This window comes from Crinia signifera, chromosome 2, assembly GCF_055691185.1.
Source record: "Crinia signifera chromosome 2, ASM5569118v1, whole genome shotgun sequence".
NCBI lineage: Eukaryota > Metazoa > Chordata > Amphibia > Anura > Myobatrachidae > Crinia > Crinia signifera.
Genome location: NC_139218.1, coordinates 381848717 through 381870531, shown reverse-complemented (window position 1 = coordinate 381870531; position 21815 = coordinate 381848717). Strand labels below are relative to the sequence as shown.

Here is a 21815-nt window from a genome sequence, read left to right as displayed (position 1 = left end):
TTTTTTTAACTATATACATGTAAGCAAAGCTAAGGGCATAGTGCTCCAGTCCAGGGCAGTAGAGAGACTGGCTGGGCCCAGGCACTTTTCAGGGGCCGTGGCCATGCACCCTTTAAGAATAATATACAAAAAAATATAGCAATTTAAGCATCTCTCTGGCCACACAGCCTGCTGTTGCCAGGTAATGGCTGCCCCATTGGGCCCCTCCATCACACCTGGGCCTGGGTAATTAACACCCCTCCCCCGCTCTCAGCGCCACTGGTTCCATACAGGACATGTCCATTGTTTAGCATAAATTCCACTATGACTTCAATAGCTGTGGAACAGAACACTCCACATTAAGTTAAGATTTAGGATCGTTGGGGATCAACAGGGATTTCAGTGTAGCGTTAGACATCAAATCATCATGTAGTAATCTAGTTAAAAGCTTAGTCCCTATCTGCTGCTACCTCCAATCTTTGTCTTCACAGCTCCCTCTCTCCAAATCCACCAAGTTCGAAACAGAATCAGATCATTTTGCTTTCACTTTCTGTTAAGGAGTCATTTGGTCCGTTGAGTGGCCTCTAGTGGTCACTGGTGGTACTTCACCTCATAGCCTTTTTTTATACATTATATAGATTATACCGTTAGTGGTACTCTTTACCTAGCACGGCGCCCACGATTTTGATCGTGGGCATCGCAGGTAAAAAAATCGCGGGCATCGCGGCCATTGAATGCACTAAAAATCGGGTGCGATGCGACGATGCCCGCGATTTCCCATAGGGATCAATGTTAAATTTCTCAATTGACCCGATTTTACTGTTCAATGCCTCAATGGACCCGATTTTTCCATAGGAAACAATGTTAAATGGCCCACAGAGGCCAAATAGGCACCCTAAAGTGTGAAATGGCCCCCACAATTGTTAACGCCACCCCACGACCAACGTAAACCCGAAGCGTGGCGAGCGCAGCGAGCCCGCGAGGGGCGGCGGTACGCGTCCTACGACCTTTTCATACCCCCTTTATCCATGTCGGCATGGAGTTGAGAATAGAATAGTGTGGCGAGCGCAGCGAGCCACCGAGCCCGAAGCGTGGCGAGCGCAGCGAGCCCCGTGAGGGGACGCGGATACCTTCACAGGTAAACGCGTCCCTTCGAGGGCTTCACAGGTATCCGCTGCGCTCGCCACGCTTCGGGCTCAGTGGTTTGCTGCGCTCGCCACACTATTCTATTCTCAACTCCACGTCGACGTGGATAGTGGGGGTATGAAAAGGTCGTAGGACGCGTACCGCCGCCCCTCGCCACGCTTCGGGTTCACGTTGATCGTGGGGTGGCGTTAACAATTGTGGGGGGCCATTTCACACTTTAGGGTGCCTATTTGGCCTCTGTGGGCCATTTAACATTGTTTCCTATGGAAAAATCGGGTCAATTGAGGCATTGAATAGAAAAATCGGGTCAATTGAGAAATTTAACATTGTTCCCTATAGGAAATCGCGGGCATCAGGTCGGTCGCGTCGCACCCGATTTTTAAGTGCATTCAATGGCCGCGCTGGCCGCGATGGGCGCCGTGCTAGGTAAAGAGTACCCCGTTAGTTGTTATTTTAATTTTAAATATCTGAGTATAAAAAAAGTATCAAGTGTTATTGACTGCATCCAAAGTAGTAAAATAAATGAATTAATGAATTAATCCCAAAATTAATGTTGTTCTCCCCAATTGGATACGAGGACTCCTGTGTACACATTCCGTCAGAAACCTGAATAGGGAGGTTAATAACAGGAATTATTCCTACGAGTGCCAGGGCCAGCCTCTGTTTTATTGTTCTAGTCTTTAATCCGAGATACCCAGCTGGCACAAGCAGCTGGCACATGCACTGGAGATAGAGATGTGAAGGAAGGGGGGGGGGGGGGGGTGAACAAATCAATGTCTCCTCATGTGAATGCTCCATGGCACAAGCAGGGATCAATTCTGGTCGCATTATCTCTGTCCTCTTCTTCCCCAACCCCCCCTCCCCAATCTCTGCAGGGTCTCCTGTGAGGCTGCAACAAGCACTGTCAGAGATGCATGGAATAAAGAGTGGGTCTATGTCTCTCTGGCACAAAGCAATGACTGCAAATCTGCAGCAAGATTAAAGGGCTGATGGTAACAAATCCCCGCTTCATCTCCCAGGAAGATCAGAGGCACAGTCTATAAAATCTATTCCAGTCCCCTTTCACTCTAATTTGTGCTGCATTAGATCCCCGTGTTATCATGCACTCACAATGCATAACAGGCAATGACTGTAGGGATTGCAGACTAGGCAGCCAGGTAGTAACAGTCACATTCCATGTGCTCTTCATTAAAGGGAACTGGGTGCCCTTCCTGCTTTCCCAAACTCACCCTACTACTGCATCCATCTGCAGAACTGCAGTGCTGTGGAGACAGACGTTGCTGGCATGACCTCTACAGCTTTTCCCATTCATCCCTCTGTGACTACAAGCCATGGATGCTGGCTGCTGATGGACTTGTCCTACGTGGTTATTCTGGGCTGACCGCGTCTCTGTGCTCCAGACAGCTCCAGCACCTTGCTCACTGCTGCACTTACCCCCTGTGTGCCAGGTACGGTAACCTCATCTATTCCCCCCAGGGCTCATCTCCCTATGACCTTGCAGAGGTTTGGTGTATAACCGTCACTACCCATCACAATGAATAGGTGGTGTGTGATACAGGCTCATATGAGAGGCGACCAATACCATCCATCTATATATTGTATTGTTTGGTGAATAAGTCTGTTGTGTATGTCATAGTGTGCACATCATGCATTGCAATAATACTTGAATGAAGTGTGCACTTCATAGAATCACACTATGCTCACTTATAGGATTTGGGGTTTCTAAAATAACCCCCGATCTGAGACACTGAACGGAACAACCGTTAGTGCCACCTGTGGCTAACTAGTTTTAGTGTCACTACAAGTACCAGCATGCCCTGCCACATTCCAGCTGACCCATCGGCTGCTCTGCCTGATTGATGCTTTTGATGTCAGCAAATCAGCATGATTCCAATGGACACATGCCCAATGGGGTTAATGACATGTTTTCATTTATATTATTAACACAACAGTTTATTTTCCTTTATTGGGATTGATACCAGAGTTCATTATACCCAGAGCTGGAACCCCCATTTATTACTAATATTTGTATTATTATGTAATGATGCATTATTGCTGGAGTTATGGCTACAGCATATAACATAGTGCTTGCAGTTCTTTAAGTGGTGTGTCCTGATTTGTGCTAATCAGTTGCCATGGCAGGACTAATTGGGCATGTTCTCCTCTGTAATACCAACTATATGAAGCGTTAAGTAACACATTACCTGTGCATCAGACACAGGACATCCTCATTACAGGGATCCAAACTATGCCTCCCCTCTCCCAATGACTCTCTTTGTGCCAAGTGCTATACTTAGTGGCATGTGCCACTTGGGGGCACTAAGAAGTTAGCCTATAACTTGGATTTCCTGGGAAGACAAGAACCCAAGGTGCATTCTGTAAGTTGTAGATTGTGCATCACTTCGGAGATGGTTTGGTTCAGCAACTGACCCTAGAAACCCTGAAAGATAGAATTCAGTCCCCTAAGCAGTTACATCTGGTCTTCTTTCTATCCAGATTCTCTCCCGCAAGGCTCAATACACCGTCATAATGATCTACCAGTAAGGGATGCCCCCCATTCAGAGTGCAGAGTGGCATAGAAGGAGATAGGAGACACAAGCAGGGGTGAGGTGTAAGAGTAGGAGTTTATTAACCAGTATAGTCAGGCATGAGGAGCTGGCAGAAAGCAGGATCTGAAATATCCAGCAACTATAGGAACACAAGTCCAATTGATGTCATTTTATTTTGCTCTTGCCGCGAAGCATCACGTTGGGGGGATTCCTGTGGATGGTGCGCTCAGAGGAGGGGAGCAGGTGGTAACGTTTGACTTGCTGTAGTGTGGAGATCATTTGTGCATTGCCAGTGTGGAGAGGAACCCTCAGCTCTCCGATCCCCCCTCCACCACCAACACAGACACAATGGACATAATCTATACATCTAGTGGATAAAGCAACGTGGCAGAGTGGGTGACAGGGGGCTTGGTCCTTGGAGTCCTACTTGATAGGGTGGACAACTGCATCTGAACTGACTGCACGGTGGAGCAAATCTCCCTTTCTATAAGGTACTGTATACCCTATGTAGGTGTTGCTGATTGATTTGCTATAAGGTGAAAGCGTTGCATGCTTAGACTTGGATGCATTGATATTCTTTAGACACCCTTCCCTGTAAGCTACCAGCGCTGGTGGTTGAATTGCTATAGGGTTTTGCAGAACACTGTATTGCATGCTATAGGTAAACCTGCATGCATGACAATGTTTAATTCCCCCTTTCCTTTAAGGGAAATCCTCTTGGGCTCTGATGACTGAATTGCTATAGGGTTTGTGCAGGGTGAAGTCTTGCATGCTTCACATGACACCTGGATTCATAGGGACCCTTAACACTGCCTCTTCTTTAAGGTACCGGAGTTCCTTTTCAGCTGAAATGATTGACTTGCTATAGGTGGTTTATGCTACAGAGATTATTACATTCTATAGATCAGCTCTTAATGCCATCCTGAAGATCCTTATGCAACATTATTCAAATGTGTTGTGCATTGTTGTCCTGTGGTCCAGGAGATAGTGTATCGGAATTGCTTAGACTGTTTGCTAGCTGTCCCCTATTCAATCTTTGTAGCCTGGGTGTATTCAGTGTATCTAAGGGAACAGAATTGGCTGCATATAAGCATATACATAACAGTCCTGGGAGGTGATTGTGTTGGTAACATCATTGATATGCAGCCTGTGTCTGGTAATGATTCTCAATGCAACCCTGGGTCTGTGTGAATTCAGCACCTTGGACAGCGTCCCTGTAGAAGTTTATTAGGCTGAGCGGACAATTCCTCTTGAGTTTCTATTGCCTTCACCCCCCCAGTGCAATGATTACCTTTGCTTACAGCAAGACAGAGTTGGTTGGATAAATAACTGGTGGGGATCGTTTTCTTTATCACCCTTGAGCTTGCAACACATAAACTACCTTGAGCTGTCTAACTACTGTAATGCCAGTCTTCAGAATCAGCCATGCACAGAATACCAATGTGACAGCAGCATCTATCACTGGCAAATATGTGACTTTATCCTGCTAATTAATACCTTGGATTGGAGCGAATGTAATCGACAGTATGAATCAGGCATTTCCATTGGTCAGTCCTTAATTTAATGCATTTTGAAAAAAAAAATCTCAAGGTCACATTTATAGCAAATAAGAAGCTATTGATCATTCGCTACGATGTCTGAATAATTGCAGTATATTCCCACAGTGTGTGTGTGTGTGTGTGTGTGTGTAGTAACAGGATACACTAATGTGTCATTGCTTCAAGGGATATCAAGGATTAGTTTAAAAAGGGCTGTTTGTTGGTGGAGACTGGAGGAGTGGGATGTGTTTTCCCCTTATTGGCACTTGTTATAAACAAGAGGCAGAATAATATAAAAAAATGAGTTTTGCTGGATTTGTCTTGGACGCTGAAGCAGCCAGACAAATGTGTGATGGGGGAACAGGCATAATAGCATTGCAGTGCTATTAAAGTCAGGCAAGCAGTCCCCATAATTCCAGCACATCAATGTTGGATAATACCGGTACCCAGCGTGTCATCTTGAAAACATTTCAAAGTAAGCAGCCTGAGCTATGAAAATGTGGGTTAATATCTTCTTATTGGGTTTGCAAAGAACCAATAGACATGAATATTTCTAACAGATGATGTGTGGGATCAGTGGTATTATAATATGCGGTGGAATTATAAAATGCTGGGAATGTGCATTTGCTTTGGATGAACATAATGTTTTTGAGGGCATTAAGACAATCGACTGTTGTCATCAATAGCTCGTCCTCTTAGAATGATTATTTTGCATATGTCGGACTTTATTTAATCATTCTGAGACATTTTTGCTTTCCATTTATTACATTGCCTGGGGGGGGGTTATGGTGGTCTTCTTTGCAGAGACCTGCATTTAATCATTGGTGGGGGACCTCTAGTTGGTACTGTATGCAGTGCCGCTAGTGCCACCAGCCTGGTGTCTAGTACTGTGGTTTTATATGTAATAAGCCAGTTGTACAATGTGGACAATGTTGATATTATACTGTATATACACATAGTGCTTCACCCACTACTGCATGACACTATATATTCTGATACATCGTGCATCCTTTCCATTATTGCAAAGTATCTCTCTCTCTCTCCCTCTTCCCCTATCTTCCCTTTGCTATCTACCCCCTGCTCTTTCTCCTCTTTCTCTCTTTCTCCATATCTTCCCACTTATCTCTCTCTCTCTCTCTCTCTCTCTCTCTCTCTCTCTCTCTCTCTCTCTCTATATCCTTCTTCCCCTATCTTCCCTTTGCTATCTCCCCCCTAATCCATCTCTCTTGGTCCATATCTTCCAACTTCTCCGCCATCCCCCCTTACTCCCCATCTTCCAATATCTCTATCCCTCTGCTCTCTCTTTCTCCATATCTTCCCACTTCTTTCTCTCTCCCCCATCCCCCCCTTACTCCCCATCTTCCAATATCTCTATCCCCCTGCTCTCTCTTTCTCCATATCTTCCCACTTCTTTCTCTCTCCCCCATCCCTCCCTCTCCCCATCTTCCAATATCTCTATCCCCCTGCTCTCTCTTTCTCCATATCTTCCCACTTCTTTCTCTCCCCCCTCCCTCCCCCTTTCTCCCCATCTTCCAATATATCTATCCCCCCTGCTCTCTCTTTCTCCATATCTTCACACTTCTTTCTCTCCCCCCCTCCCTCTTTCTTCCCATCTTGCAATATCTCTATCCCCCTTGCTCTCTCTTTCTCAATATCTTCCACTTCAATCTCTCTTTCTCTATCTGCCCCCTTTCTCTCCCTCTATCTCACCCATCTTTAAATATCTCTTCACCCCTGCTCTCTCTTTTTCCATATTTCCCCACTTCTCTCTCCCCCTTCCTCTTTTTCCCCATCTTCCAATATCTCTATCCCCCCTGCTCTCTCTTTTGCCATATCTTCCCACTTCTCTCTCCCCCTCCCTCCCTCTTTCTCCCTGTCTTCCGATACCTCAACCCCCTGCTCTCTGTTTCTCTGCATCTTCCCACTTCTTTCTCTCTATCCCCCTCTCTCAGCCACTTTCTGCTGATCTTCCAATATCTCTATCCCCCTGCTCTCTCTTCCTCCATATCTTCCCTCTTCTATCTCTCTTTCTCTATATGCCCCCCTTTCCCTTCCTCTTTCTCCCCATCTTTAAATATCTCTTCCCCCTGCTCTCTCTTTTTTTCATATTTTCCCACTTCTCTCTCTCTCTCCCCCCCCTCCCTTCCTCTTTTTCCTCATCTTCTAATATCTCTATCCCCCATGCTCTTTTTCTTCATATCTTCCCACTTCTCTCTCTCCACCTCCCTCTTTCTTCTCGCCATCTTACAATATCTCTACCCCCCTGCTCTCTCTTTCCCTTTGTTTGCCTCCCCCTCTCTATTTTTTCACCTCTCCCCCTTTCTCTTTTTGTTTCACAGATACAGGCATAATATGAAACACTAGTAAGCCCATTTGAAGCAGATGCTTCGAAAGCTAGTAAGGTAGCTAATGTGTGAGAGAGAAATACATGTAGTTTCCCTTGCTGCCAACAGATGGCAGTGTTTCGGTGACACACAGACATTAGACATATATATTATGAAATATAATGAATTCTATATTCATCAATGGGAATTCCCTAACTGATATGTGACTTAGTCCGACTCGTTTGGGCTGGGCCAATTTTTCTTGCAGATTTTCTAAAAACTTTTCTTTTGGTCTGTTTAGGTAAAATTAAAAAAAGAATGCTATTGGGTCATTGAGATCTTCTTTATTGCCAGCTATGCCAATCCCAGTACCCTGATTTCTGTGTATCCATAACAAATGTAGAGTATGTTTGATGTTGCAGACATTAGAGGCTTCAAACATCTCTCCTCCTAAATGACTATATCTGCAGTCTGGAGACTCACACAGCAGAACATTGTGACTTTGATAATGCAAAGCTTTAACGTCAGGTAAAGCTGTTCGGTTTAAGTTAATTTGTTCTCCTTATTCAATATCCTTAGAACATTATGTTCAAGCCGGGGACATTAGCTCAGTGATCAGCCATAAATATAATTAATTATCAGGACTAAAATCTCGTTCACTATGTTTTAAAATTATCCGCAGGAGAATATTGTGTCTGATGGTTCTCTTTGCGATGTGGGAGACTCAAGGTTCTTGCACTTCAGAGGTTCGTTAGTGGTTGCTATTATTATTATTATTATTATTATTATTATTATTAATAATAATAAAAATACTATGATTATGTATAAGCTTGTATTGTGAATATTTATAGTTTTTTTTGTTTATAATACAAAAAAATAATAATTCTAAAATAAACATTTAAAAAAAAAGACCCCCTGGGGGAAATGTACTAAGATGTGTATTCTACTTCACATGTGATGTTGCTATGGGCAACCAATCAGATCTGTCTACTATCTTCTAGAGGGTTCTAAATAAATAAGAATTAGGGTACTTGTTTCCTAGAACGGCGCCCACGATATTGGTCTTAGGCATCGTAAGGAAAAAAATCGCGTCGGTCGCATCGCATGCGGCCAAAAAATCGCATGCGATGCAACCGACGCGATTACCGCGATTTTACATAGGGAACAATGTTAAATGGCCCAATTGACCCGATTTCACATAGGGAACAATGTTAAATGGCCCACAGACCCCAAATAGCCACCCTGAAGTGTGAAATGGCCCCCCCAATTGTTAACGCCACCCCACAATCAACGTCAACCCGAAGTGTGGGAGCGCAGCGAGCCCGCGAGGGGCGGCGGTACGCGTCCTCCGACCTTTTCATACCCCCACTATCCACGTCGGTGTGGAGTAGAGAATAGAAAGTGTGGCGAGTGCAGCGAGCCACCGAGCCCGAAGCCTGGCGAGCGCAGCGAGCCCCGCGAGGGGACGCGGATACCCTCACAGGTATCTGCGTCCCCTCGCGGGCTTCACAGGTATCCGCAGCCCCTCGCGGGGCTCGCTGCGCTCGCCACGCTTCGGGCTCGGTGGCTCGCTGCGCTCGCCACACTTTCTATTCTCAACTCCACGCCGACGTGGATAGTGGGGGTATGAAAAGGTCGGAGGACGCGTACCGCCGCCCCTCGAAGGCTCGCTGCGCTCGCCACGCTTCGGGTTGACGTTGATCGTGGGGTGGCATTAACAATTGGGGGGGGCCATTTCACACTTCAGGGTGGCTATTTGGGGTCTGTGGGCCATTTAACATTGTTTCCTATGTAAAATCACGGTAATCGCATCGGTCGCATCGCATGCGATTTTTTGGCCGCATGCGATGTGACCGACGCGATTTACATTTTACCATGCATTTCTATGTAAAATCGCGGGCATCGCATCGGTCGCATCGCATGCCATTATAATGGCATGCGATGTACATGCGATGCCCGCGAAAGGCGCCGTTCTACGAAACAAGTACCAGAATTAGATTCTGATTGGTTGCCCATAGCAACATCACATGTGAAGTTGAATACACATCTTAGTAAATTTCCCCAGGGTACTCAATTACTTGGCAGCATGAAATGTATCTGTATACAGGACTGTGCTACAGTATATATACAGAGAAGCCGTGACGAGGCCCGGAAGCTTATCATACCTTTTGCAAAATATATGTAACTAAGATCTCTGAATGACCCCCTATTATGTTGGTTTTTCAAATCTTATTACTAATGCCCTTTGGTGTGCTGGGGGTTAAATCCCTCTCCCTTGCAGCACCTGGGGGGCATTACTAGTTTTATTGAGCAGCTCTCACCATTGTTTTTATTTATATAGTATAGTGTACACATATAACTAAGGGGTAGATGTATGAAGCAGGGGGAGGAGAAGTGAGCCAGAGGAGACGTGGCCCAAGACAACCAATCAGCACTGAAATAACATAGATAATTTGCTTAATAAAAAATTCTACAGAGCAGCTGATTGGTTGCTATGGGCCACTCTGGCTACATCATACATCTACCCAGTAGCGCACGCAGGGGGGGGGGTTTCTGAGTACCCAGAAACCCCCCCAGGAGTCTAAGGGCCCTAGGCTGAAAGCTGAGGGTCCCCTCTTTCCATGGGTACAAGAAATTTAAAAATCGGCCCTTGGGAACCGGAGATATCTGACTTCAAAACAGTGGTCCCCATCCAAGCCTGTGAATTGCTCTTCCCAGTCAGATATTTCAGGTTCTGTCTGACTTAAGGGCCCTACATACGCAGAGATGTGTGCCAGAGATACATAACAGGAGATTCAGCACAAGAGATTTCACTCATGTGGCTCATTTCAGACAATGAGCCACATACAGAGAGATTTGTGTCAGAGATTCAAATTGGGAGGTTCAGAACGGGAGATTTCAAATCTGTCACGACTGTCACAGCCGCACATGCCATCAAACTGCACTGTATATATATATACACCTTGCTATATATATATATACACACACACACACACACACACACACAGTATATATATATATATATATACACACAGTATATATATATATACACATAATGAAACAATAAATGGATACTGGCTGCTGAAAATAAATATAAGTCATTAGTGAAACAGTGACTTCCCCCCAAACATTTCATAGTTGGTGGTAGTGTCCCCCATAAAAAGTTTTAATCGTTGGTGGTATAGTGTGGCATCCCCCTCTCCCCTCAACCGTTGGTGGCACAGTGTAAAAAAATATAGTATATACTTACCAACTCCGGTGTCTTCCAGCGTCGTGTCCTCTCACTGCAGCTTCCATCTGACTGCAGAGGGCGGGCGCGGCACCCGGCAGGTCCAGGAAGCGTCTCTTCAGCTGGGCTCCGGCGGCGGCAGCGGGGCTTCCAGGCGGCAGCGGGGCTTCAAGGTCGGCGGCAGTGGGGCTTCATCTGGGCGGCGTGCTCCGGCATGACAGTCGCTCAGATGGCCCTGCTCATCCCCGCGCAACACATGCGGGAGATGAGCAGGAGCTTCTGAGCGACTGTTATGAATTGACTGACCGGGCCATTCTGAATCTTGTGCAGATTCAGAACGGCGGGGTCGCGCATGTAAATCGCTGTGTGGGCTATATACACAGCAATTTACATGCATTTTCAGGCATTTTCTGAGCGATTTAGTAAAATCGCTCAGAAAATGCCTGAAAATTGTGCTGTGTGTGGGGCCCTTAAGAGTTTTTCTGAGGTTATATTCCAAAAGCTGGGACTCTCCCCCTTTGAGGGACACTAGTAGCTTGTCTTTACTTTTCCCAGAACCAGAGATATCAGCCTTCCAGCAGCTAGTTACTACTCCAGCTACACACACCTGGTATGTAGTTTTATATACTCGTGGGCAGATTGCTTTGCCTCCTGAACTCTGATCCCCTAGTCCCCAGTACCATTTGGTAGGTGGGATTCTCTATTTCTATTTCTGGAAACTGGAGATATCTGCAGTCAAGCAAGCTGTCCTCCACCAGAAAATCTCTTATATATTTAGCCAGATCTGTCACTCAACCCCTGTGGAGAACGTTCCTGTGTAGAACAGTTTCACTTTCATGTGTCTGACGTTCCACCCCCTTGACATCACCTCCCCCCGCCCAGCCAGGGCTACAGTACACGCCCACCATCCACCAGTACTCCACAGCCACCATCCACCATTACTCCTGCACATCCCTACCCTCTGCCAGGACCCCCACGACCCCCCTCCCGCGATTCGCGGGACCCCCCGCGACCCCCCCCTCCCGCGATTTGCGGGACCCCCCCGCGAACCCCCCTCCCGCGATTCGCGGGACCCCCCCTGACCCCCCCTCCCGCGAATCGCGGGACCCCCGCGAATCGCGGGACCCCCGCGACCCCCCCCTCCCGCGAATCGCGGGACTCCCGCGAATCGCGGGACCCCTGCGACCCCCCCTCCCGCGATTTGCGGAACCCCCGTGACCCCCCATCCCGCCATTCGCAGGACCCCGCACCCCCCCTCCCGCGATTCGCGGGACCCCCGCTTTCCACCCTCCCGCAAGTCGCAGGACCCCCGCGAACCCCCCCTCCCGCGATTCGCGGGACCCCCGCGACCCCCCTCCCGCGATTCGCGGGACCCCCGCGACCACCCCGGTATCCGGACTACCACCACCCTGGAAGTTATGTATCAGGGCCCCTTCATTCAGCCCAATGCCCCCTTCTACCACCCCATCTCCCACCATCTGTGCAGTAAAGGGGTAATTAGTGGAAATTACTTATCCAGGCCCTACATGCTGATATAATACTACCACCCGCGGGACATCAAAGCTTCTGCTCATAGCACCCCCTACCGCTGGAGGATCGGTAGGGGCCCCAATACATTGCTATGCCCAGGGGTCTACACTGCTGTTATGTATGTATATCTATATATATATATGTGTGTGTGTGTGTGTGTATTATTATTATTATTTATATACATTTGGTCTATCTATAATACTTTAACTGACCCGGCATATACTGGGTCACCTAAGTGTCCATCTCCGTGCTTTGCTCCGCCCCTCTGGAAACCCCCTTCTGAAAATCCTGCGTTTGCCACTGCTACCCCTATATCACTTACCACATGGACGCACATACACATCAGAATCCAGTTAGTGCGGTATGTATTAGATAACCAATCAGAGGTTTGCGCCGTGCCGCTCATCTCTCCGGCCATCCTACGTCAGGGACTCTCAGCGCTCGCTGCTGGGTGGCCGCAGCACTGCCTCTGCCCTCACCTCCTCTGGTTGGCTGGATGTTTATCTCTCCTTATCACCCTTGCTTTTATCTCTTGTTTTGGCTTAATACATCTGCCCCAGTGATCCCTATCGCTACATGCATATTAAATAAGGTTTCTTGTGTCCTATATTTCCAAAAATATATAGTTAATAATGTTCTCTAGAAATATCTTCCAACAAGCATTTAAGCATATACACCCCCATACATAGAGCTAGACACGCCCTTGGGTGAAGCTTGACACGCCCCCCTCAATGCCGCACTGTGCGAAATTCTACTACCAACTATAATCTGCCTAAAACTAGTTTTCAAAAGTAAGGAAGTATGACATTAGGTCAATCACTAAAGGTCGACGGGGCTTAGGGCGACACACGAAAAAGGTTGACATGTCTAGGGTTGATAGGGTCGGAAGGTCATGCAAGCATAAGGTCGACAGTGGGAAGATGGACAGACATGAGGTAAAGTGCTTACTGGGTCTGAAAAACAAGTAAATAGGTATGATATTAAGCAGGGTTTCCTACCCTCCCAGAATGGCCTGGAGGCTCCCGAAAATCAGGTCCCCCTCCCGGCCCCCGGCAAGGTGGGCAACCCTCCTGGATACCGCCAGACCCCCCCCCCCCCCCCCCATCTCACCAGCAGCAGCTTTAAAATCACCGTGATTCAAGACTTTTCGGGGAGTGGCGGGGCTGAATATGCAAATCGTCCCCTTTAGCCCCGCCCCATCCTCGTAGATTCCGAAATTGCAGGATTTTCCTTACTGGGGGTGGGCTTAATGATGTGTACATCAGGCCCCGCCCCCCAGAAGTGCTGCTAACAGTCTCCTCTCCGGGGTTCTTTAAAAGTAGGCGACCCTGGTATTAAGTATATAAGCTATTGATCTATAGTGAATAAGCAGAACACGCATCGATTTCAGTGCTATGCGTTTTTGGCTGTACAATGGTTCTTTACAATTTTTCTGCCAGAATTAAGCATGACCCGATGTGATGGTTATTTTGCTGTCTGCGATGCAATGCTGTGCGATTTAAGCACATTTTTTCAAAGGCTTTTTTTGACCTTTATTTTGTTTGAGTTCACATGTTTCAAACCTGCAATAAAGTTGTTGATACCAATTTGTATGTCATTATTTCCCAAAAAAAAAAAAAAACCCATCGTATAGCATCGGCTCGTATGCCTGTATAATGCTGAGCCCGATGCTATGCGATAATGTCCAAAAAAGTACCTGCTGCACATACTTTTTTGGACATCTAAAATCGGCCCCCGGGAACGCGCATAGCACAGCATCGCGTCGCACACGCCGCACTAATACACCCCGATAATTGTACGCACGATGCGTTTTGTACTTTAAAAGTACAAAACGCATTCTAAAATCGATGCGTGTGTGGGCTGCATTATACTGCTACCTGCCCTGCAAACAGCAGCTAGTGAATACAAAAAGTTTTATTGTAAGTATAAAAATTTCAAACATGGATATTTTGTCTGCTATATGTTACACACATGAATAACTAATAGTGTCCTCTTCACTTTGTCGTTTCTGCATACAGTACTTCTGTTACTTGCACACCGCAATGAAGAATTTATGCCATAATGTTTACAATACTTGTCTGTAGCACTGTGTACATGTGTGGCTTGCTGTCCATGTTATTCCCTTTGTGTGACACTTTGGGACACTTGTAGCCAGTGGTGGCTCCAGAGGTAGGGCAGCAGCGCAGTTCAAATATCAACTGCCAGTGACTCCCAGTCGGCTATGTTTGGCAGTTTTTGGGGTTGCAGTTGGTGTGGTTTGAATTTGAATTTTGCACTGTGCTGCAGCCCCTCCCCCTGTTGCCGCCACTGCTTGCGACAAGTAATAATTATTGTTATCTAGGTGAGGAATCTCTTTCTTGGTCCATTTTTCCCAAATGCCTCCCGTAAGCCACGTATGTCATTTATATTCAATAAAAATGTACATAATTTCCCGTTACATATTAAATAAATATAATCTGAAAAACTATCTTATTTATCTGCAAAGTCTAAAAAAAAAACACGCAGACAAAAAAATAAAACATTTACTCAAATCTCTAAAATGGATGATGGTGACCTTCAGATTTTTTTCTATGGATAATAAAACGTATACAGGATTCTAAATTCAATTATTTGTTCATTACATTTATAATCAGCTTTGACCTTCTCGGGAATTCCATATATTGGATTCCAAGCTTCCAATGTTATAAAGGTTTTGAAATGATTTTACCATTTATATTGTGGTTATGGTTTACTTTGAGTCTGTACGGTTACAATGTACACATTTTGAATGTTTTTCTGTTGTTCCTCTTTAGGGAATGAAAGTATGGACTAACTGTAAAGGTCTACTTAGATGGTCTGTGGTCCACAAACATCGGTTATTCAATGGTGGGATTGGAGGGACACCAAACAGGGAGTAGAAGACTAAAAGAGTCGAAGCCTTTTCTTTCCACCATGCTGTCTTCTCCAGCCTAAATTCTGTCCTAAAATGCTCTTTTATATTTTGTTGATGCTTCTGCTGTTAAAGGAAGATGGATTTGGGAATGTTGGGCTTATGGCGTCGGCACAAACAAATGAAAGAAGGGTGGTGGCCCACATGCCGGGGGACATCATTATCGGGGCCTTGTTTTCTGTTCACCACCAACCGACTGTCGAAAAGGTTCACGAAAGGAAATGTGGGGAAATCAGAGAGCAGTACGGCATACAAAGAGTTGAGGCCATGCTTCACACGCTCGACAGAATCAACGCAGACCCCAATCTCTTGCCCAACATAACTCTTGGATGTGAGATACGAGATTCCTGCTGGCATTCTGCGGTGGCTTTGGAGCAAAGTATAGAGTTTATAAGAGACTCGCTGATTTCCTCGGAGGAAGAGGAAGGTTTGGTCCGTTGTGTCGATGGATCTTCGGCAGCTTCCCAGCCGAAGAAACCCATTGTTGGAGTTATCGGACCCGGATCCAGCTCTGTAGCAATTCAAGTTCAGAATTTATTGCAGCTTTTCAATATACCTCAAATTGCCTATTCTGCAACAAGTATGGACCTGAGTGACAAAACCCTGTACAAGTACTTCATGAGAGTGGTCCCGTCCGACGCTCAACAGGCAAGAGCCATGGTGGATATTGTCAAAAGATACAACTGGACCTACGTTTCTGCAGTGCACACCGAAGGTAAGACCTCATAGAAAACGTTAAATGGTGACAATTTAGGGGGAAATGTATCAAACCTTCTAAACAGGACAGGAAGAGAATTCCCCCAAGCACCCAATCAGCTTCTACCTTTCATTTAGCAAGTGCATTCTTAAACTGATAGCTATAATCTTATTGGTTGCCGTGGGCAAGTTCTCAGACTGTGCTTTTCAGAAGGTACATCTCCTATAGCATAGTTGGGTAAATTAAACAATCAACTCAAGAATTTTGTTAGTTATAAATTTGGAGATTTCTGCCATGGTCTCTCCATAAATGTGTTACTTGGGGACATGAATTTTGTTATATTTGAAATGAGAAATTGAGAGAATTTGTTTTATATATAACATTTGCAAAAACAATATTTTACCACAATTTTTACATTTGTTTTGATGAAATGTGCAGTTATCACAAGTCTAGTGTAAAAGCATCCAATACAACCGAGCAAAAACATATAACTGCTGTGGTCCCTGGGTTCGTTTTAAGCCGGTGACTTCTATAAGGGGAGAAGTCACTGGAGATCCCCCCTTGAGCTGCCTGGGAAGCTCAAGATCGCTTGCGAAATATTTTGCATATGGTCCCAGCTAAGCCTGCCCGCCCTTGGAAGTGTTCCGAGAGATTGCTTATGAAGCCGGTGCGAATAGCAGGCTCCGGTGCGTTTCGCATGGGACTGCGGATCAAATCGGGCCTGCTGTCATTCATCTGCAATCAGTGGTGTAACTATTAAATATGCGCCCCCCAGCCGCAAATTTTGGCAGTGACCCCCCAGGAGGGTTAAAAACCACCCCCCTGTAGGGTTAACAACCCCCCCCCCCCCCCTGTGTGCTGTGTGGCCGATACCTCCTACCGAATCTGTCTGCGGTCCCGACTCCAGGCCCCTGCTGCTATAATGAAAAGTGACACTCAGAAAATGGCTGCCCCCATACAGCAGACCATTTTTAAGGTTGCTAGAGGAGGCCACCGCTGTGAGGTCTGCAGTATGGGGGAAGCCATTTTCTGAGTGTCACACTTTTTTAATAGCAGCAGGATCCGGGAGAACCATTACCCGCAGACAGAAGCGCCAGTGGCAGGGACAGATGGCAGACGGCAGCGTGACCCCCGGCACCCTCACCTTCTCAGCACCACTGTCTGCGGGCCTACAGTTACGCCACTGCCTGCAATTTGGGCTTCTTTCCTACGATTGATTGCCGTAAAAGCAGGAAAAGAGCCCAAATTGCAAGTGAATTGATCCATATACTGTATATTTAACATATCAGGCAATTGATTTGTTCTTCCTTGGGGACAGTTCCTAAAGCAATGAAAGGTGCTTTCATTACCCTCGAACATGACATGTAACTGCTCTAATACCAGTGTACAACAGATTAGGGGTATCTATGTACTAAGCCGTGGCGACCGGACCATCTCCCAACTGCCATTTTTCAAACACAGCTTGTATCGTGACAGTTAGAAGCTGGTTGTTTGGTACTTTATCTGTCCACTTTATCTCTCTCTACAATGCAAAGGAAAATAGATCCCATACTGTTGCATGACTAGTTGACATTCAGAATGTTGACACCGGTATGTCTATAGTTTGTGAATGTCAAGAGTCAGTAGGCTGTCACAAGTTAGGTGGACAACCAATAAGAACCTACACTTAGGCTGACATGTTTAAAATGTTGACACGTTCAGAATGTTAACATTTAACATATCAACACCAGCGTTGACATATTTGTTTATGCTAACCCTATTCTGAATCCTAACCCTGAGCCTAAACATAACTCTGAGCCTAAGCATAATCTAACCCTAAAACTAGTCTTAAACCTCAACTTGATAAAATAAAATAAAAAAAAGACATGTTCGGTGTCATTATGTCAAATGTCAACATTCTGGATGTATCAACATTTTAGCCTAGTACATCTACATATGGGTTGTCAGTCTAACATCAGTGTGGACATTCACATGTTGACATTCTGTGTCGACATTCTGGTGACAAGAGACAGTCGGGAGATCTCTTTAACGCGCTCCACTGTGGTAGAGACTGGCAGGGGCAGGGCCGGCGCCACCACTAGGCAGCTTTTGGCATTTGCCTAGGGCGCCGGCAACTAGAGGACGGCACTGAGTTGCAGGAAACAAAGAAGCCACCCTCTGCGCGAGGAGCAGGAAAACAGCTATCGGCGCACTATCTTCAAGAATTTGGTACTTCTCCTGCCCCAGCCACAAGTAGAATCCCCCACCCGCGTGGAGCATGTAGTTGGTGGCAACAAAATAGGTCAGTGTCGGCAGCTTGTAACACCCCCCCCCCCCCCTTGGTGGAGCAGGTCATTGGCGGCCGTTTGCATGCAGCAGCACCCCCTATAGAAAGTCAACAGTGGCCGCGGGTAGTGCCCGCACCCCCCTTGGTGGAGCATGTCAGCAGTGGCAGCTTGCAGCACCCCTTTCCCACCGGACAGCATGTCAGCAGTGGCCGCATTCCCCGCCCGCATGGAGCAGGTTGGCTGCGGACGCTTGTAACACCCCCCCTGGTGGAGCAGGCTCCACCCCTCCCTGTACAGCATGTCAGCGGTGGACACGGGTGGAGCAGGTCGGCGGAAGATCGGCTTGTAGCCCCCAGTGGAGCAGATCAGCTGCAGCCATCCCGCAGCTGCTGGTAGCACCCCCTCCCCTACACTACAGCAGTGGCAGCAGTAGTAATGTATGTGTCCCAGCATGGGTTCCCCAATTCAGCTCCTATGCAGAGCCTGTAAGTCCAGACCTGGCCTGAGTGGGAAAGGAGACTTTGCTGAAAAGGAGAATTATGGCAGCCAGAAAATTTGTACGTATGCTGTAGACTCTTATTTCACAGCTACATTTAAGCACTTGTCCCCACCAGAGGCGTAACTATAGCACCGCAGCCCCCGCGGCGGGGCGCTGTGCATGTGTGGGTGCCGGGGGGCTGTGGTGCTATAGTTAGCCCCCTCCCGTCCGCCCATCTGCCGACCGCAGCCTTACCTGACTTCACTGGTCCCGTCCCGGCTCCCTTGCTGGCTTCATTCTTCTGCTAGTGAGACGGACCACAATAAAATGTCCGCCCCCATATAGCAGACAGTTCTCTTAAACTGTCTGCTGTATGGGGGCGGACATTTTGTGTTGGTCCGTCTCATTAGCAGAAGAATGAAGCCAGCAAGGGAGCCGGGACGGGACCAGCAAGACAGGTAAGGCTGCGGGGGGCGGGGGGTGCGGCAGGGGGGTGCCCCCCATTAACGGTGGGGGGGGCGCCCAATTCATAGTTACGCCACTGGTCCCCACTCTGTACATACAGCTCTTGATGATATAGTCATATTAACCTGCATCCTGCGGGAGAGTACATTGTTTGTAGCATACACACTGGCGATATTATAAATGATATCGCTCATAAGGGCAAAATGAACAATATTGTTTAAAATATCTCATAGTGTGCACGCACCTTGAGTGTGCAGGAGATTGGTGAAACGGCTACTGTAACTCACTTATCAGGCAATGAAGGGGGAACTTATAGAATGCAGCGTCTACCCTTGTTCTCCTGAGGTGCTGGGTATGGGGTATGGGTGGGAGTTACGCTGAAAATATGCCTAGGGCACTGAGAGACCTTGCACCGGCCCTGGGCAGGGGTAATGCCAGCGACTCACAAACTACTGGGCATGTCTCCACAGAGACACAAATGGGGACGTGGCTTACAATCATGGCACTTCCCACAAGACTACGCCACTTACTGCAAGACCACACCCCCTCATTTCCATTGCACACCTGAGGAGCGCGTGAATATCCCTCTGGCGGCCACCACAAAGTTGTGAGATATGCAGTTATGCGACACATCCGCATATTATAAATTAATGTTAGAGATACATACAGTATTTGTATCCTGATAATGGAGTCAATGTTTACTCAACAAAATGGCGCTCCAGCATTGCCTTGTGTCCTGTACGGAGTGCACGCTGTCATGAGAATTGCGGTGGAACTGTGGACGGTATTTTAGCTGAGGTTGACAAACCTTGAATGGCGAGACGAAATCTGTTTCCTTGACAACAAAATCCTTGGTTTGAGTAACTATTCCACAAAGTGTGGTAAACAACTTATGAACATTGTCGCTGCAGTTTATTATTATACTTTATTTTTAAAGCACCAACATTGCGGCACAGAACGGTGATAATAAAGCGGAAAATGATTGTACACAGATATATAACTCTGTTTTGTCATCATGAGTCATGGGGTGAAGGCCTTGCCTGTTATGTGAGTAGGAACAAGGGAAGTGATACAAGAAGTACACGGTCTGGATGGAATAATGGTAGAATCATGTAGAATCTTCTACTGGTAACAGCCGCTCAACTGTATATTAATGTGAATGTGTTAATGGTAAATTACTAACCGATTGTCCAATCCAGTTACAGTTTTCTGAAAAGTAGAAAAATGGAGACAATTGCTAAAGTTAAGCTGGCCATACATCTAGAGATCCATTGTAAGATTGGGCTGGTTGGAACAAAATCCTGGTATTAGATGAGAGCAAATGACAGTTGACCATTGAATTGCTGGAAAACTGCCAAAAACTTTCACTCAGATACTACCAGGTTTTTGTTCTAACCAGCCCAATCGGACAATCAATCTGTAGATGTATGGCCAGCTTTAGATGATGCTGATCTGGAACATAGGGGATGTATCAAGCATTTCCAAGAGTGGAGAGGTGGAAGAAGCAATTATGGTGGAGACGTCACACCAAGGGTGGCCAAACCGGTCCTCGAGACCTACCAGTGGTTGATTTTTTGCAGACCACCTGTGGATCTGTAGACTGTCAGTTAGGAATGGAGAGGCAGGGAGATGGAGGATGCCATACCTCTGTGTCTTATGTCACGTCCCTGTGAGGCAGGGTCAGGGCCCAATGAGGCATGGTTACCCCATTTTTCGAGCTGTGGCTGATTCTTGGACCCAAGGTGAATGTTTTCATCAAGATTTGATGTGATGGACTTTGAATGTTGTTATCAGGGGCAATACATGACGGGGAAATATATTTGGGGGCTAATACGAGAATGTCCATACAATCACAGAAGAATTATGAAAAACATTAATTTCTAAACTTTTTTATGTATGTTCTGTTATATATAGGTAATTCAAATTCTTAAAAACTTTGTTTTATTTTTGAAAAGCGTATGAAAAGCGGGAAATTTTCTTAAAATCCGTAATTAAATTCTGATAGCTACACAAGCAAACTTATTCGGGTAAAACAATTATTTCTTTAATTAGTGGAAGTCATACAATTCAAATATGTAGAACCCAGATTGTAAATTCATGTTGACCGGTGTTATCAGTTGTCGGTTCAACCTTTTGCCAAAAATGGCAATACCAGTAGCCAGAGAGCAGACTGCATTGGAATCTTCCCAGCTTGGCTGTCTCCTGATGGAACGCCCCCGGGATTAGCAGAACATGGCTTAGCTTTCAATCATGAAATTGGGAGGATTGCTCTTTGCCGTAGTGAACAGAAACCCACAGAGTACAGCAGCCAGGAGTATTGAGGTTAGAGGTGCACAGATAAATATGGGATGAGATGGAATAAACCTAATTCTAGGTACAGTATGTAACATAGCTAACTTCAGGCATAGGATATACTGTATGATGCACAAACTGTGCTGCAGTCACTTAGAGTGTTTGTAAGGTATAGTGTGGGCACACACACACACACATATACACTGTGACAAGGAGTCACATACACTGGATAAGATGATGTCTGGATCTTTATTTTGTAGCAGGTAAACAGCATACCAGGTGATCAGCACAGCAAGATTGGTTACAGCATTGCAGCATACAGGTGTCACAGCATGGGGGGGGGGGGGGATTGAGAGTTATTTTTAATCTCCAACAAACACAGCAAACAGCAA

General features: G+C 46.3%; 1 protein-coding gene across 8 annotated transcripts in view; it reads left to right on the top strand.

Annotated features, from left to right (window-relative positions):
• Positions 1-2069: 2069 nt before the first annotated feature.
• The window catches only part of GRM5 (glutamate metabotropic receptor 5), a 220741-nt gene continuing 200995 nt past the window's right edge, over positions 2070-21815 (top strand). Inside the window, exons 1-2 of one of the 8 annotated variants that reach the window (XM_083170163.1) lie at positions 2070-2573; positions 15088-15939. In XM_083170163.1, coding sequence (XP_083026289.1) covers positions 15261-15939 — 679 coding nt within the window. In that variant the 5' untranslated portion in view covers positions 2070-2573; positions 15088-15260. Of the gene's footprint in view, positions 2574-3308; positions 4166-4367; positions 4500-4854; positions 5222-5444; positions 5688-15087; positions 15940-21815 lie in introns of those variants that run through there. The other 7 variants (XM_083170170.1, XM_083170162.1, XM_083170169.1 and 4 more) reach the window with 7 other exon arrangements.